The following is a 16,038-nucleotide window of genomic DNA, read 5'->3' as shown; positions in this document are numbered from 1 at the left end:
GCATGATTTTTTTTCTCCTAACTTGCTTTTTGGAATTGTCCTTATTGTTTAAGACTTGTAAGTCATGTCCTGTACTCTCTCTTTACTGCTTTGCGTCAAAGACATGATTATGATAGACATGTTTATGAAAGATATCTCCTCTTGATTTCATTTACATATGGGACTCAGCTTTTTCTCTCCTCTCTAAAGACGAGTACGGAGGAGGAGGAGGAGGAGGAGGAGGAATTATACGATGGGGAAGAGTACAGTTATGAATATGAGGTGAGTAACTGTCAAGTGAGATGTAAATTAACATTCCTAATTATTTGATTGGTACATATTATTAATCCTAACTACTGTATTAATTCTGAGGGTGGACACCCTATGACGTCACCTTTCCTTGTACACCTCAGGGATCAGGGTTGGAATGACACATTTAGCTCACGGGGCTGTCCATTACCCACACCAATACTTTGAGTCTTATAGCAGTGCCCTGATTGTGTTATGGTAGTGATCAGCATAGTGTGGGAACCCTCCTAATTCAAACTCTACAAACTCAAATGATTACTGAGTTAAAAGAAGGTAGCTGAAACCCTATTACTCTGATGCAATACATGTATTAATGAGTCCATCACACACATTCATGAGGGTGTGTAGTTGACCTTGCATGTGTACATCTCTAGAGACAAAATGAGGAAGTCATATTTTCTCCCACATAGATATATACAGTAGATTTTTTATTTTATTTAACCTTTATTTAACTAGGCAAGTCAGTTAAGAACAGATTCTTATTTACAATGACAGCCTACCCCGGCCAAACCCTCCCCTAACCCGGGCGACGCTGGGCCAATTGTGCACCGCCCTATGGGACTCCCGATCACGGCCGGTTGTGATACAGCCAGGGATCGAACCAGGGTCTATAGTGACGCCTCTAGCACCGCGTTGCTGTGCCTTAGGCCTTAGACCGCTGCGCCACTCGGGAGCCCAAATTAGAGTCCCCACCCACTTCCCTGAAAATATTGAATTACTAGGAATTGATTTGTTTCTGATTATATGCCAGTGTATTGATGACATACCACACCTGTTATTAATTGTGGTTTGCGTGCCGAACTCAGATGACTGTCTCACTCACCAGTAATGCTGTCAATATTTTGTAACGTTCAAAAAATATGTTTGAATGGAATGTTTTTGATAGTTTTTCTTAATTTTTGTTAAAGGATTCCACAGATGATCCCTTACTGTCAGTGGAAAATCAAGGGGAGTTTGAAATCACAACAGAAAGCACACTACATGGAATGAGCAAAGAGGTGAACACTTTTTCTTTGCCACTGTATCTCTAGATATAGAAAAATGATAGTAAAGACAACGGATTGTAAAACATGTCATTTTCATTTTGACCTTTGAACCAGGAAATGTACATACAGAATTCTGTCCAGTAGTGGTCATTACTGATTATATGTCAATGTTTCTTAGAGTGGCCTGACAACTTTAGGTCCATATCCATCCCAGTCACCGGGTGACAGTGAAAAGGTGTGAAACTGGAGCTCTTTTCTGAGATACTTTGTAAAGTGCGAACTGTGTCAAGCAGAGCCAGCACCATGGACAGCTTTGAGTTGAGTGGTAGAAGGCTATGTGACATGTGTGTGTGTGTGATTGCTGTATTATATATTGTTCTTGAAACATGCTACACTTTGTTCTAAAGAAGGGGGAATTCATCACACCTATCCTTCCCAGCACAACGGAAGAAACAGAGAAGGTAAGTCTGTGACAGACTGCATAATTCTACCTGATGCTTTACTAACCATGTTCCTGAGGGATATGGGGTGTAAATGGACACACCTAGACTTCTATTCGTCTTTACTAACCATCCTGAGGGATATGGGGTGTAAATGGACACAACTAGACTTCTATTCGTCTTTACTAACCATCCTGAGGGATATGGGGTGTAAATGGACACAACTAGACTTCTATTCGTCTTTACTAACCATCCTGAGGGATATGGGGTGTAAATGGACACAACTAGACTTCTATTCATCTTTACTAACCATCCTGAGGGATATGGGGTGTAAATGGACACACCTAGACTTCTATTGATCTTTACTAACCATGATCCTGAGGGATATGGGGTGTAAATGGACACACCTAGACTTCTATTCGTCTTTACTAACCATGATCCTGAGGGATATGGGGTGTAAATGGACACACCTAGACTTCTATTCGTCTTTACTAACCATCCTGGGGGATATGGGGTGTAAATGGACACACCTAGACTTCTATTCGTCTTTACTAATGTCGTGTCTTTGGCTATGCCGGATTAAGTGATATGACATGCTAACTTATAAAATGATTTCTCTGTAATTAATATTACCTGATTAAGCTAATCATGTAAATGTAATTAACTAGAAAGTCGGGGCACCACGGAAGAACGTTTATAGAGCTGTTATCTTCCGAATAAACTCTTAAAATACTTTGTAATATTTTACAACGATAGCAGTCAATCATAACCCTTGTCTTATTTTCAGTCTCATAATGAAAGTTGTAAATTCTTGGCTATCTTCACGAACCCTGGCTAACAAGTTGAATCAGCAATACAAAATTGGGTTTAATTATTTATTTACTAAATACCTAACTAATCACACAGAATTACAAATACACAGAATACAATGATGTCATACAGAAAACGTCCCGGTAGACGGAACAGATATGACGGCTGGTTACACAAAGGAAAGGGGGTTGGGCTTGAATGAAAGAGCGGGAAAATTTAGGAACAGAGAAACAGCAGCTATGCTATCGTAAATACATTATCTTATGCATTCTAAATTACCGCCCATTTGGAAAAGGAAAATGCAATAAATATTTACTCTGAGCTGCGCTTCGGTAGATTGGTCGTAGATGCTGGCCGGGTTGGCCAACAGATCTCCCTGTTTTCGGAAGAATGTCAATGGTGGTCCATTGGATACGTGGTGGTATCTTCGTCTGGTTGTTAGACTGGATCCGTCGTCCGTCCTTTCCTAACCCACGTTAGCAGCGGCCGCTGCTAACTCAGCGGCTAGGAAGTAGCACTTCTGTAGTGAATAAGCTCAAAGTTCATACCAGTTCATACCAGAGCTCACGCCGAGGTTGGCTTAGTTCTGTACTTGACATGTGTGTCCTTCTAACGTAGAGGCTGCAGACCTCCCGTACTGGAACCAACCTGGTTATCTTTTCGTCAAAGGATTATATAGTAGAGAGGGGGAGGGAGGTGTTTCATCGTTTATAACCGCTGTCTCTTCACAGGGTTGGGCCACTGATCGAGCAGGGCACTTTCCTTATGAAAACCCAATTCTCTCGTTTGGAAGCTAAAATTACATTTCATCTCCTAACAAACATTTTCAATATCAAACATTTCAATTGCATAACAATTCCATGTGACTCTGATAACTAGAGGGTGGATACTTTCCCAGGTACAGTTTATGTCGTCCTGTCATCAATCATAATGTCTCAGATGACAACTGAAATGAAATCCATACTCATTACGTTATCAAGCATATTTCCAACTGGTTTTATTAACAAAATATGGTTACTTTTCCCCATTTGTTTGATGTTCCCAGACTCTCTATATTTAACACAGGCTATTCACGTCCTTCAGTAGATTCAGAGAGGGGAAGAGAGAAAGGTATTTATGGGGGGGGGGGGGGTCATAAACCTTACCCACAGGCCAACGTCATGACAGTCCCCCCAGGTTGGGTTCAATCTTGCGATTAACCTGCATGTTATAACCCAACATAAAAATCAACGTGGGTTGTCCTAGTTGTGGATCATCGTTGTGGTCCCCATCTGGCGGTCGACCCGGGTAGGGTGTCTGCAAATGAAGAAATCCGCTCCAAGACTGGGCAGTAGATGTCCAGTTGGTGGTTGCTATTGCAGTCCCCCCTCTGGTGGTCGACCCGGGTAGGGTCTCTGCAAATGAAGAAGTCCGTTCCATGGCTCGGCAGCGGATGTCCGGATTGGGATCGCCGTTCCGGACCCGTCGTCTGGTCGTCCAGACTGGAATATCTGGGCAGTAACTTAGGCAGATGTTAACAACGCACACACACTCATGAAATATATCATTACATTTCCCCCCAAATGAGCGGCGTTGTGGCACTAACTGATGGTTGTATGGGGGAGTAGTTTATGGCTCTATCACTTTCTATGTGCCGAAGAAAATGAAACAAAATGAATGAAAGCATAAACAAAACTAAATATAGTTATGCCACCTTAATCATCTAATTGGACTGTATTCTATCTACGTCCATGGTCTTGGCAAAATAATGACCCTATCATGGCATTGTCTAATGACATATTTAGGGCTTTCCTAATTTGCGGGGTGGCGCTTAGGGTACTATCCTAAGTTGACAACTATATGATAAGTCTACAGCTGTAAGGCACTAGTTTTGGGCAGTCTAAAGGATGACCTATGGACTTCTGGTTAGAAAACTGGTGAGTGCTGTAGAGTCACAGGCCTAGAAGTAAACGTTCAACTTTACTAAGGCTGGTATTTTGCTTGGACCCTTAAGTGATCCTAGCATAAATCCTAATTGGATGTTCCGTTGTGCATGTGCATTTATGCTTACACAATCGCGCATGTCAAGGGAAGAAAACCAAGTATCCTGGCAGATTACAACTTGTTCAGAATGAGTCTGACGTAGTCAGGTAATTTTCAGGTCAATGCCTGGAGGTCAGTCAGAATTGGTGTCAAGGGAGTCAGTAGTAGTTTTCTACAAGTCACGGTGTCTTCCACTATTGTAGTGGCGGTAGGTATGAAGTCTATTTCATAGCTATGTTATCCACGGAGGAGCTAACCTCACGACGGAAGTACTCTAAGTATTAGACCAGTCGTACGTGGTGTGATCATGGTTCATGACTTCTAATAACTTTTCTCCTGAACGGAGGGTTCTATTTATTAGTGGCATGTGTTAACCATTGGAAGAGTGCAATGGAGATTCCCTTCCCCGTGTTGCACTCTGAGTGACTCCTATGTCGCTATTATCAATAGCAATTTAACTTGTGAGGTTACTAATCCTCTTACTGAGTGTTGCTGGACTGACTGTGGTATTGGTACTGGTATTCAAGGGGTCCAGTTGTCCTACAGATTTATTCTGAAATATTATCTACCGGAACACATGATTGGAGCATATTACTAGTTGTATTGTAGTTGAACCTACACATGGCAAGGAATGATTATTGTTGCCATTTGTTTTGGAGGTGGACAAGTCCATTGGACTTCCTTTACGACCAGTGTGGTACACCTCAGTACTATCTTAGACGTGTTCTAAGATACTCCCCGTCTAGGGGCCTGTCTGCTCCTCACTATTCTCATAGGGGAGTTTACAACTAGATTTGATTTATGCTCTGGCGGCCTCGTACGGTGTTGTCCGTAGTCTCGACCCCCCCACCGGCCTCGATGAGGCTCATCATGGGTCTGGGCTACTATTCCCCCCCTTTGTGTCTCGGGACCCCCCACCAGCGGGTGGTGTTGGTGTCCGAGGCGCAAACGAAAAGGTCGGACCCTATGTACGAGTTGTCAGTGGCCGCGTTATTATGAGAATGGCTGTAACCTTTCAACCAAATCTCCTGGTGTTTGTGCTTCAACACCCTCAGTGGCTGTCGAGGTATGTCAGTCACCACTGCGTCCGCGTGTGGCAACCTCTTCAGTACCTGCAAACTGAGACGAGGATATCGGTCTGCGATATCGCAAAGTGTTTCACCAGTGGTAGTCATCGGGTCAGTTGCTGGACTGACGCCATTAGTGTCATTGTAAGGGGTGACAGTCCCCAACAAAGCAGAAGGTGTATCATCGGAAGCAGAGTGTACTCTGCACATCAATGTTTTTCTTGCTGAGACGGTCGCAGTGCTTGCGGAAGTGTCCGAAGGGCAAGAGAAATTCATCTCAACTACCGTATTGCACGACTGCAAGGAGGAGGGAAGTTGCTCATTCACAGAGACAGCTGGCTCGAAATCATGAAAAGAATGGTCAATCAGATTGGCTGATGGAATGTGTCGAGATATCGTAATATCTCCTTGGATCGGATCCTGCACCAAGAGGTTTCTAAACGTCTTTTTCCCAAGGGGTGCTTTCGACAGATACCCCTCGTGAATGACTGCATTGCAGCTAGCGTTAGGGGAAGACAGTGTGGTCAGTGGAGAAGGCACTGTGGCCTGTGACCATACCTGGTTGGTTTTCCAATCCATCAATGGGAGTAACCGATCCATCAAGTCTGCTCCAAGTAGCAGGGTTACAGTTTCGAGGCTGGTAACATACACAGGGTGAACGAGCGATACGTCCTGGAAGTGTAGTTTCAGCATGACTCTCAATGTGAGAGGCGAGGTAGTCTGAGTGACCCCTCGAAGTGTAGTGTCGCATCGTTCCACTTTTAACCAACGTTTAGTTGGCTTCAAAGCCCTTTTTAGATCATCAAACAATGTTTGAGAGATGAGTGATATTGTCGCACCCGAATCAATTAGTGCATGACAAGCTAAGCAGTCCTCCAGGACTGTTTCCAGGTATGGCCGTTTGGATTCGTGGTTAGTGGACATATTCCCCACAAAGTGGAGTGGTTGTTCGCAACGACGTGATGTGCCATTTCTGTTCAAGGTGGAAGCAGATTGACTTTTCCGATTTTGAGTGGGCTTGGCTTTAACGAAGCGTTTGACCTTTTTCTTCGCAACTTTTGTATCAGAGTCTATAGACAGAGCCCGGGGGCTTGTTTCTTGATCAAGCGGGCCCTGGATAGGGTCTTGAATGAGAGCGGGAGAAATTTGAACTTTAACGTCCTTGCTATGGGTGTTAATTCCTGCGGACCTGGTGTCCGGTAATTCCCCGTCTAGTCCTTGTGACTTATCTTTTACCCTTTTCTCAAATTGTTCTCGCTTAAGTTCTTCCCGTAGTGGGACTTCTGGAGAACATTGGTCTACGTTTTGATCGTCCTTCAACCCTTTGTTACCCTTGTGCTCTGACACTTTTTGTGGGTTGAGTGCAGGAACGTAGCGAACGGGTCAATTGTAGCGGTAGTCATGTTGATGGCTACGTACTTTACAGTTATTTCGACCGCGGAGGTTATTGGAATCATGGTTTCGTGGTAGAAACTGTTGTGGTGCGTCATCTCTCGACGCTCCAATACCTGATAATGCACCCTCTAACTGGAGTGAGTGCTCCTGGTCAAACTTCAAAACCGAGTGGTCAGGGCTCTTAGTGTTGCGAGCTTTTGATGCCTCAAAAGCTGTGCTTGCAAGCTCTCTGAGTTGTAAGATAGGCAAGCCAACGTGGGCTGCAGGGCCCAAGTAGGTAATGAAGGTGGGATACATGTTCGACAGAAACATTTGTTTGAATGGTAACAGCTCTTCCATTCCTGTTTCCGTGAGTAGGCCAAAGTAAGCTGAACGAAGCCTATGATAGAAAGCTTGTGGGTGTTCGTTCCGAACTTGTTTGACCGTGTTAGCCAGTGAGCTATCGTGTTTGCGAGTCGCAGAACCACTGAATTCTAATTTCAAAGCTGTGGCAAATTTAGCGTAGTCATTTAGCACGTGTTGCTGTTGTAGGCGAATGAACCTCGTCACGTGTCTATTCGACGTTCGCTTCAACAGGTAAACCCTGTCAGAACCCGTAGCATTCGGGTAGCCACCCAACGCGTCCTCTATGTCAGCTAGGAACGTCTCAGTATCGTTTGGCTGACCTGGAACGGGGTCAAAGGTGGGGAAATTCTTGACGAGTTTGTCAAGGTATTCCGCGCCAAGCGGGCGGAGAGGGTTGGCTTCATCCTGTGGAGAAATTGGGGCCGACAGGCCAAGAGGAGAAGCCAAGCTTTGGCTTTGTTGGCCAAGAGGCTCCATATTACTCAGTGCCGAATGGCCAAGAGGAGAAGACTGAGGGACACATGATGGAGGCAATGTCTGAAACCTATCGTCTTCACTCCTTTGAGTACCGGACTCCGGTTGCTTAGATGGGTAGTCATGCTGTCGAGCGTGACCATTCTGGACTTCCTCCAGATGGTACCTAAGGGTGGTCTTCTGCTGCATTGCAGAGTCCACTTGAGCGCTTAGAGTACCAATTTTGGACACGTGAGTGTCACACCTGCTCCTTTCGGTCTCAAACTTATCTGTCATGGTTTGCAGATAGAGGTCTCGAGTACGGAGCGAGAGATTCAGTGATGAGATTTCCTTTGCTTGCTTAGAAATCAATATTTCCATCCTCATCACCTGAGTTCTCTCATCATTCATTTGGTCAGCGACTTCAATAAGTTCTGCTGATTTGTCATCCAACTTTGTCATTGTGTTCATCAACTGATCGTCTTTGGTCTGCAGAATTTGGAGTAGAACATTGTTACCTTGAGTAACGTTCAACAAAACTGCCTGCATGTTATCAAATTGCGCGTTCCTGTTTGTAGATAACTCGACAGATTTATCTAGTTTGGCGTGGACTATATCGCATTTAGTTTTGGCTAAATTGAGTTGTTCCTGCAGATGACGATTTTGTTGGAGAGTTTGTGCTCGTTCATCGTCATAAGTATTTGCAATTACTTTTAATTGTTCCGATTTCAAACGCAGTTCCTCGACTAGCAGAATGTTTTCATTTCCTGCTTTTGTCAATAGTTGCTCAGTTCTCTCCACCTGTGCCCTCATGTTAGCCATGTCTTGCACGTGCTTCAGCTGTGCACTGTGGTATTGGACCGATGCCAACCTTTGATGGCGATACATAAGTGCTAAAGTGGAGAGAACAGTCACAAAGCCTGTATTTGATGGTTGATTTTGGAGAGCATTCGCAATTTCGGCTGTTGTTTTTCTAATGGCATAATTAGGGTTGGTATCACTGCTGAGGTCAGAGATCAATCCTTTTATGGGTGGAGGTTCACTAATTAGCGGAGGAGTGGTGACCACCTCCTTTGGTAGCTTGCACATTATTAGAAAAATGTAGAGGAAAAATGTTCCTATTTTTTTTCAATGTTTGGGTTTGGAATTCATTGGAAGCTGCAAAGACACGTTTAATCTATTTATAGATGTTGACGAACCATCAGTACTGTACCAGTAATGTGGAAGTTGGACGTGAATGAATTTGCAAAAGCAAATTGAATTAATTAATCAATGCCAATGATTAATCCTACCTGGGTAGGCTATCTGGGTATTAAACTTGAATTAACCTGAGAGGTTGCTTCATCCAGGTTAATATGGGAAGTTTAAAAGTGTCTCATTTGATTGCAAGAACATTAAGGTATGTTCAACAATTTAACTTATTAAATTGAATGAGATGATAATCCATACAATCTCCATTGATTGGATATCATAAGTGTAAACAGTAGATTAAATGTTGGGAGCACTTCCCACTATGGTACACTTCTTCCTTGGGCCGAAGCCACATGGGATTCCCGCGGGGGCGGGACTTCTGTCAGTACTGGATTACTGAATGAGTTTTGCAAAAACCAAATTTTACTGATTGATCAATTTTAATGATAAATCAAACCTGTATAGGCTATTTGGGATTTAAACTTGAATTAACCTGAGAGGTTTATTCATCTAGGTTAATGTGGAAAAAGATTACAATGTCTCATTTAGAAAACTCATCAATTTGGATATTATTTAAACTTGAGAATGTAAATCTGGCAATTTCACTTATTAGTTCAATTGAATAAGACATCGATATCCGTCTGGATATCACGGGTAACGACTTGAGTGTCACCTGACTAATTCTACTTGAAGGAAAGTACTGGTGACTCTTCAGAGGTCCCTGCTGGCATACACTGAAATCAAACGGAAGTACCCAGGGCGGGACTTTTGTTCCGCAAGTCGGATGAATTACAATGTGGCACAAAACAAAATGGCTGTTTTCCCTTTTTGTTAGCTTAGCATCTCGAGCAAGCTAATGCTACTTTATGCCTGAAAAATGCTCAACATAGGATTCCCTTGGCAAGGGAAAGGTTTTACTTATAACGTATTATGTTCAAACCCTTTTCGGCGATATTTGACGATGTTTTAACCGGAACTCGCGGGAAACAACGAACTGCACCGTGGTCTACTCGCATCGAAACGCGAGAGACAGAGATACTTATCGCTGGACAAGCTAATCTCTCCTAAATTTCAATCGGCTGGCTCTTTGTCCTCGCTCGAGAAATTAATAATGACCTAGCCAACACGCGTCTGAAACGCGAGAGGCAGAAATACTTAGCGTTTGGCCAAACGCGCTATTTCTCAGATAGCTTTATCAGCCATCATACATACATGTAGTTTATGCTACCCACTGACTACGTCAGAGCACAACACGGAGGCTATTCTCCGGAACACACACGCACCAATAATTCCAGTCTACAATTCCCATAATGTATATAATCAACTTGGTATATTATGTAATCTGCTTTTCAATTTTATATATGCTGAATCAAAATGAAAGCTTCATCCTATTTTAGATTCCTCGCACGGGGGCTCCAAATGTCGTGTCTTTGGCTATGCCGGATTAAGTGATTTGACATGCTAATTTATAAAATGATTTCTCTGTAATTAATATTACCTGATTAAGCTAATCATGTAAATGTAATTAACTAGAAAGTCGGGGCACCACGGAAGAACGTTTATAGAGCTGTTATCTTCCGAATAAACTCTTAAAATACTTTGTAATATTTTACAACGATAGCAGTCAATCTTAACCCTTGTCTTATTTTCAGTCTCATAATGAAAGTTGTAAATTCTTGGCTATCTTCACGAACCCTGGCTAACAAGTTGAATCAGCAATACAAAATTGGGTTTAATTATTTATTTACTAAATACCTAACTAATCACACAGAATTACAAATACACAGAATACAATGATGTCATACAGAAAACGTCCCGGTAGACGGAACAGATATGACGGCTGGTTACACAAAGGAAAGGGGGTTGGGCTTGAATGAAAGAGCGGGAAAATTTAGGAACAGAGAAACAGCAGCTATGCTATCGTAAATACATTATCTTATGCATTCTAAATTACCGCCCATTTGGAAAAGGAAAATGCAATAAATATTTACTCTGAGCTGCGCTTCGGTAGATTGGTCGTAGATGCTGGCCGGGTTGGCCAACAGATCTCCCTGTTTTCGGAAGAATGTCAATGGTGGTCCATTGGATACGTGGTGGTATCTTCGTCTGGTTGTTAGACTGGATCCGTCGTCCGTCCTTTCCTAACCCACGTTAGCAGCGGCCGCTGCTAACTCAACGGCTAGGAAGTAGCACTTCTGTAGTGAATAAGCTCAAAGTTCATACCAGTTCATACCAGAGCTCACGCCGAGGTTGGCTTAGTTCTGTACTTGACATGTGTGTCCTTCTAACGTAGAGGCTGCAGACCTCCCGTACTGGAACCAACCTGGTTATCTTTTCGTCAAAGGATTATATAGTAGAGAGGGGGAGGGAGGTGTTTCATCGTTTATAACCGCTGTCTCTTCACAGGGTTGGGCCACTGATCGAGCAGGGCACTTTCCTTATGAAAACCCAATTCTCTCGTTTGGAAGCTAAAATTACATTTCATCTCCTAACAAACATTTTCAATATCAAACATTTCAATTGCATAACAATTCCATGTGACTCTGATAACTAGAGGGTGGATACTTTCCCAGGTACAGTTTATGTCATCCTGTCATCAATCATAATGTCTCAGATGACAACTGAAATGAAATCCATACTCATTACGTTATCAAGCATATTTCCAACTGGTTTTATTAACAAAATATGGTTCCTTTTCCCCATTTGTTTGATGTTCCCAGACTCTCTATATTTAACACAGGCTATTCACGTCCTTCAGTAGATTCAGAGGGGAAGAGAGAAAGGTATTTATGGGGGGGGGGGGGGGGGTCATAAACCTTACCCACAGGCCAACGTCATGACACTAACCATGATCCTGAGGGATATGGGGTGTAAATGGACACAACTAGACTTCTATTCGTCTTTACTAACCATGATCCTGAGGGATATGGGGTGTAAATGGACACACCTAGACTTCTATTCGTCTTTACTAACCATCCTGAGGGATATGGGGTGTAAATGGACACACCTAGACTTCTATTCGTCTTTACGAACCATCCTGAGGGATATGGGGTGTAAATGGACACACCTAGACTTCTATTCGTCTTTACTAACCATCCTGAGGGATATGGGGTGTAAATGGACACACCTAGACTTCTATTCGTCTTTACTAATGCTGTTCCAGTCCATGCATGCCTCCGTTGGACTGTGGGTGTATGAATGTGATGCAAAGTGCTTTGATCCAGTGATTATCATTGGTGTTCCAATACAAAGGTTGTAGGTAATTGATATCATTTATATTTTCTAACTTATCTTCTTTATGTGTTTCTTGGTTGATTAGATTTTCCCAAAAGAAAGCCCTGCCCAGTGTTCAATAACATGAATACATAGTCAGATTGTGTCATTATACTGCGTACATTGAGATCTTTCATCTGACTAACAACTGTGAACATTTCACCAGTGCAAAAGGTACCACAATTCCAATTTTAAACATTAATTATTAGGCCTGCGTGATAAGTGTTTTTAAAGACTTAAATAAACTACATTTATATTTGACTTAAAGATTTAACACAACTTACAATGGAAGACATACATACTGTATCCCAGCATGCATTGAGCATGACCTCTGAACTTTGCCTGAATGGTAATGTCAAGAGCTGCAACCAAAATTAACTTTTCCAATGACACTTTTAGCTCACGGGCCTGCCCATTACCCACACCAATACTTTGAGTCTTATAGCAGTGCCCTGATTGTGTTATGGTAGAGATCAGCATAGTGTGGGAACCCTCCTAATTCAAACTCTACAAACTCAAATGATTACTGAGTTAAAAGAAGGTAGCTGAAACCCTATTACTCTGATGCAATACATGTATTAATGAGTCCATCACACACATTCATGAGGGTGTGTAGTTGACCTTGCATGTGTACATCTCTAGAGACAAAATGAGGAAGTCATACAGTTGATTAGGGAGGGTCCCCACCCACTTCCCTGAAAATATTGAATTACTAGGAATTCATTAGTTTCTGATTATATGCCAGTGTAATGATGACATACCACACCTGTTATTAATTGTGGTTTACGTGTCGAACTCAGATGACTGTCTCACTCACCAGTAATGCTGTCATTATTTTGTGACGTTTGTAAAAGTGTTTTAGAATGGAATGTTTTTCATAGTTTTTCTTAATTTTTGTTGAAGGATTCCACAGATGATCCCTTACTGTCAATGGAAAATCAAGGGGAGTTTGAAATCACAACAGAAAGCACACTACATGGAATGAGCAAAGAGGTGAACACTTTTTCTTTGCCACTGTACCTCTAGATATAGAAAAATGATAGTAAAGACAACGGATTGTAAAACATGTCATTTTCATTTTGACCTTTGAACCAGGAAATGTACATACAGAATTCTGTCCAGTAGTGGTCATTACTGATTATATGTCAATGTTTCTTAGAGTGGCCTGACAACTTTAGGTCCATATCCATCCCAGTCACCGGGTGACAGTGAAAAGGTATGAAACTGGAGCTCTTTTCCTGAGATACTTTGTAAAGTGCAAACTGTGTCAAGCAGAGCCAGCACCATGGACAGCTCTGAGTTGAGTGTTAGAAGGCTATGTGACGTGTGTGTGTGTGTGTCTGTGTGTTTGCTGTATTATATATTGTTCTTGAAACATGCTACACTTTGTTCTAAAGAAGGGGGAATTCATCACACCTATCCTTCCCAGCACAACAGAAGAAACAGAGAAGGTAAGTCTGTGACAGACTGCATAATTCTACCTGATGCTTTACTAACCATGTTCCTGAGGGATATGGGGTGTAAATGGACACAACTAGACTTCTATTCGTCTTTACTAACCATCCTGAGGGATATGGGGTGTAAATGGACACAACTAGACTTCTATTCGTCTTTACTAACCATCCTGAGGGATATGGGGTGTAAATGGACACAACTAGACTTCTATTCGTCTTTACTAACCATCCTGAGGGATATGGGGTGTAAATGTACACAACTAGACTTCTATTCGTCTTTACTAACCATCCTGAGGGATATGGGGTGTAAATGGACACACCTAGACTTCTATTCGTCTTTACTAACCATCCTGAGGGATATGGGGTGTAAATGGACACACCTAGACTTCTATTCGTCTTTACTAACCATCCTGAGGGATATGGGGTGTAAATGGACACAACTAGACTTCTATTCGTCTTTACTAACCATCCTGAGGGATATGGAGTGTAAATGGACACAACTAGACTTCTATTCGTCTTTACTAACCATCCTGAGGGATATGAGGTGTAAATGGACACAACTAGACTTCTATTCGTCTTTACTAACCATCCTGAGGGATATGGAGTGTAAATGGACACAACTAGACTTCTATTCGTCTTTACTAACCATCCTGAGGGATATGAGGTGTAAATGGACACACCTAGACTTCTATTCGTCTTTACTAACCATCCTGAGGGATATGGGGTGTAAATGGACACACCTAGACTTCTATTCGTCTTTACTAATGGTGTTTCAGTCCATGCATGCCTCTGTTGGACTGTGGGTGTATGAATGTGATGCAAAGTGCTTTGATCCAGTGATTATCATTGGTGTTCCAATACAAAGGTTGTAGGTAATTGATATCATTTATATGTTCTAACTTATCTTCTTTATGTGTTTCTTGGTTGATTAGATTTTCCCAAAAGAAAGCCCTGCCCAGTGTTCAATAACATGAATACATAGTCAGATTGTGTCATTATAATGATTGGCCAACCATCTTAGTGTCTGAGCACTTGTCATCACTGCGTACATTGAGATCTTTCGTCTGACTAACAACTGTGAACATTTCACCAGTGCAAAAGGTACCACAATTCCAATTCTAATTTTAAACAATAAATATTAGGCCAGCATTATAAAAAAAGTATTTAAAGACATTTGATTAAAAGATTGGACACAACTGGGCCAACTTGCAATGGAAGACATCCATATACCAGCATGCATTGAGCATGACCTCTGACCTTTGCGTGAATGGGAATGTCAAGAGCTGCAAACATAATATGAACTCTTCATGAGTGAGTTTATACACATACTGATTAAAACGTTTTTTCTGTTTTTTTGTTTACTTTTTTTTTTAACACAGGACCTTTCCTAAATCCACAAAGATTGAGACTGTAGATTTGTAAGCACGGAGTGTTTGTATAAACTGTGAAGTGAAGTGTATCGCTGGTGAGGAGCAGTCTACCCTTAACCTGACCAGCATAACATGAGGAGGGACTTCGCTTCGTCGCGCAATGATGATGTCATTTGTCCAATGTCACTCGTCCAATGCCACTTCTATGACCAGAATCGTTTCTTATACTTAGTCCAAGTACCTAAAAGATGAACAATACATAGGTAAAGCTAAGTTAAATCAAGACAGTGTATTATATAACGATTATTCGACTAATAAATTCTTCCATCAGATGTCAGTGTTATTTTAGCGTTGACTTTGCATAAACTAATTTATTTATTAAAGAAGTTCAAAATGTTACATTGGACCTAAGCTATAGTATAGCTTCTCTCTGTTGCTTCAGTATTCCAACACTTTTTACCTCCTCGTAATTTGTTCAACCATATTCTAATGTTTTCAGTGTATCGCTGCTTATCAATTCCTCAACCAAACGTTATTTATTGAAAACATGGAAATAGATTGTATTTTGTTCCTTTTCTGTATTAGTTACTACTTTTTCCAATGAAATGTGTTTCCATCATATTTTTCAGAATATATAGTATTCAAACCTGTTTTCACTGGTGAAATTTTGGCAGTCTAAAGTTCTCCCTTTGTATTTAACCTCTCTGTGTGCATGTAAGTAAATGTTCAAATGATCAAAAGTCTTTGTGTCTTCTTTCATCTAACATTAGCCTGTAATACATTTCTGATACTTTAGAATCTGAAGCGACATATGCACTTGATCCAGGGCTGTGCACGGACGCACGCACGCACACACACACACACACTCACACACACGCTCATGAGTGGGACACTACGGCTGTAGGCCAAGCACCATAGGAACTCCCCACAGTGGTAATGGCACA

At 41.9% G+C, this 16,038-nt stretch overlaps 1 protein-coding gene across 4 annotated transcripts in view; it reads left to right on the top strand.

Annotated features, from left to right (window-relative positions):
* The window catches only part of LOC106609601 (collagen alpha-1(VII) chain), a 100,728-nt gene that overhangs the window by 81,247 nt on the left and 3,443 nt on the right, over window positions 1-16,038 (top strand). Inside the window, exons 74-82 of one of the 4 annotated variants that reach the window (XR_014381208.1) lie at window positions 190-261; window positions 1,197-1,286; window positions 1,453-1,509; window positions 1,682-1,735; window positions 13,174-13,263; window positions 13,430-13,486; window positions 13,668-13,721; window positions 14,657-14,825; window positions 15,104-15,834. Coding sequence is in view for 3 of the 4 variants with exons in the window: in XM_082964049.1 (XP_082820175.1) it covers window positions 190-261; window positions 1,197-1,286; window positions 1,453-1,509; window positions 1,682-1,735; window positions 13,174-13,263; window positions 13,430-13,486; window positions 13,668-13,721; window positions 15,104-15,115 (486 nt within the window). In the remaining variant the exon portion in view is untranslated. Of the gene's footprint in view, window positions 1-189; window positions 262-1,196; window positions 1,287-1,452; window positions 1,510-1,681; window positions 1,736-13,173; window positions 13,264-13,429; window positions 13,487-13,667; window positions 13,722-14,656; window positions 14,826-15,103; window positions 15,835-16,038 lie in introns of those variants that run through there. The other 3 variants (XM_082964049.1, XM_045698655.2, XM_082964048.1) reach the window with 3 other exon arrangements.

Source organism: Salmo salar, chromosome 17 (genome assembly GCF_965601325.2).
Source record: "Salmo salar chromosome 17, fSalSal1, whole genome shotgun sequence".
Classification (NCBI taxonomy): Eukaryota; Metazoa; Chordata; class Actinopteri; order Salmoniformes; family Salmonidae; genus Salmo; species Salmo salar.
Note: the sequence above shows the minus strand (reverse complement) of the source record. Positions and strands in the feature narration are given on the sequence as shown.